Source organism: Pseudoliparis swirei, chromosome 6 (assembly GCF_029220125.1).
Source record: "Pseudoliparis swirei isolate HS2019 ecotype Mariana Trench chromosome 6, NWPU_hadal_v1, whole genome shotgun sequence".
NCBI classification, from domain to species: Eukaryota; Metazoa; Chordata; class Actinopteri; order Perciformes; family Liparidae; genus Pseudoliparis; species Pseudoliparis swirei.
In genome coordinates, this window is record NC_079393.1 from 1,408,580 (window position 1) to 1,411,079 (window position 2,500).

Sequence of the window (2,500 nt, forward strand, 5' to 3'; positions counted from 1 at the left end):
GGACCTGGACCAGGACCTGGACCTGGACCAGGGCGGGACTCGAGCACTGTATTCGAGGAGTTCTCATGTATGATCCACTAGTTTAATATTTGTGCCTCTGCTTATTGAGTAATTTTAAGTTTAGTACCTGAAGAATATTTTGACACTCATACTATTAATAATATTAATATAATAATAATAATAATAAGAATAATAATAATGATAATGATAATAACATTCCAGGGAAGCTCTTAAGGGACCATTTTGTCCAAACCACAGGTCATTATAGTCATTTTGGGCTCTTTTTACATTATAAATATAGGATCAGTCTCGTTCACGATGATTTGGAGGGTTTTGACTTCACCTGGCAACCCTCCTGTCTGGCTTTAATAAAAGGGTTCCTTGATAAATGGATCAGTTCCGCCCGACGACAGGATTCAGTCTATGTTTGTCTTCTTATTTGTCTTCAGTGTCCAAAGGACGGAGAGACGGTGGAAGTAGAAAACATCACGATGGTACGTTATTCTTTCTACTGGAGATGTGACCTACACCAGAGGAGTCGCCCCCTGGTGGTCAGGAGAGAGAATGCAGCTCTAACACATGAACAGGACAGTCATGATGTCATCTCTTCTCGTGACCCACCAGACCGGTCCAGTCCGCCTCTTCGTCCCCTACAAGAGGCGGAAGAAGGACAACGAGCCTCTGGTCGCCTCCCCAAAGAAGGAACTTCCTGCCGCGGCCAAAAACATCACGCTGACGCCGGGCGCCACCTGTACGTCAGGTGACCTCCCTCCCACGTGGCGATTGGCCCCGCCCCCCCAAACACGTCTTAACGCCTGTGTGTCCTCCGCCAACAGTCACCGTGTCCCCGTCGGGACAGTTCACCTCGGGCACCTTGACCTTTGAGCGCTCGCCAACGGGGGACGCAGCCGCCGCCACCGAGGCCGCCGCCGCCATCATCTTGGAGGGCTCGGCGCAGAGCGAGGTGTTCGCCAGCACCGCAGGTACCACGTCCTCCTGTGATGTCATCGCGGACTCTCAGGGTGTCCAGTGATGTCATATACATATGTATATATATATATATACAAACATATATACATATATATACATATATATAAATACATATATACATATATATGTATATATGTATACAGGACTGTCTCAGAAAATTAGAATATTGTGATAAAGTTCTTTATTTTCTGTAATGCAATTAAAAAAACAAAAATGTCATGCATTCTGGATTCATTACAAATCAACTGAAATATTGCAAGCCTTTGATTCTTTTAATATTGCTGATTATGGCTTACAGCTTAAGAAAACTCTAAAATCCTATCTCATAAAATTTTAATATTTCCTCAGACCAAGTGATAAAAGATTTATAACAGCTGAGTGTTTGTCAAGGCTCAGGAAACCCTTGCAGGTGTTTCGAGTTAATTAGACAATTCAAGTGATTTGTTTAATACCCTACTAGTATACTTTTCATGATATTCTAATATTTAGAGATAGGATATTTGAGTTTTCTTAAGCTGTAAGCCATAATCAGCAATATTAAAAGAATAAAAGGCTTGCAATATTTCAGTTGATTTGTAATGAATCCAGAATGCATGACATTTTTGTTTTTTTAATTGCATTACAGAAAATAAAGAACTTCATCACAATATTCTAATTTTCTGAGACAGTCCTGTATATATATATGTATATATATACATTTATATATATATATGTATGTATATATATACATATATATGTATATATGTATATATATATACTAGTGCTGTGAAAAATAACGCGTTAACTCAGTTAATTAATCAACAACTCTTCTCTCGGCTCGCGCAGCAGAGCTCCAATGCTGGCGCGCGCACTGGTGAGCAATGCAGGGCTCTCCAGTGTCACGCATTGAGCGTGAGACTCACGCATTTCGATCTTAACTCACGCACTCCCGCCACACATCGTATTTCTCACGCTGAAAAAAACTCTTGGTTCTTTAATGTTTTAATGCAGGGGTGTTCCATATGTCGATCGCGGTCGCCGCAGAGCTTCGATGCCGGCGCGCGCATCGCTCTGTCGCGCGAGCCGAGAATTGTTGACGGGGAGGGGGGGGGGGGGGGGTTGACGAAAATTACAGGGTGACGGGTGGAGATTCCCCCTGTTATAATAGGGGAAACACTGGAGTTGATAAGCGTGTCTTCTTGTCTGATCAATACGCAACTGTGAGGTGCGCGAATGGACCGAGCGGCCAGCTGCTGATCACTCACTCAACGAACAGCACCGAAGCACCGAAGACCCATTTTGACCCAGGAAAAACCCTGAATGTATATATGGGATTAATCATGATTAATCCACTGAAACCTGTGATTAACCTGATTAAAAATGTTCATCGTTTCACAGCCCTAATATATACATATATATATGTATATACATATGGATATATATACATATATATATATATGTATACATATATACATATATATATGTATATATATGTACATACATATATATATATATATACATATATATATGT

At 41.2% G+C, this 2,500-nt stretch overlaps 1 protein-coding gene across 3 annotated transcripts in view; it reads left to right on the forward strand.

Moving 5' to 3' along the window:
• The window catches only part of LOC130194636 (deformed epidermal autoregulatory factor 1 homolog), a 10,675-nt gene that overhangs the window by 3,378 nt on the left and 4,797 nt on the right, over nucleotides 1-2,500 (forward strand). For 2 of the 3 annotated variants that reach the window (XM_056415666.1, XM_056415667.1), the window contains exons 5-7: nucleotides 450-494; nucleotides 625-760; nucleotides 837-983. In XM_056415666.1, the coding sequence (XP_056271641.1) occupies nucleotides 450-494; nucleotides 625-760; nucleotides 837-983 (328 nt within the window). The remainder of the gene's footprint in view (nucleotides 1-449; nucleotides 495-624; nucleotides 761-836; nucleotides 984-2,500) is intronic. The other variant, XM_056415668.1, reaches the window with a different exon arrangement.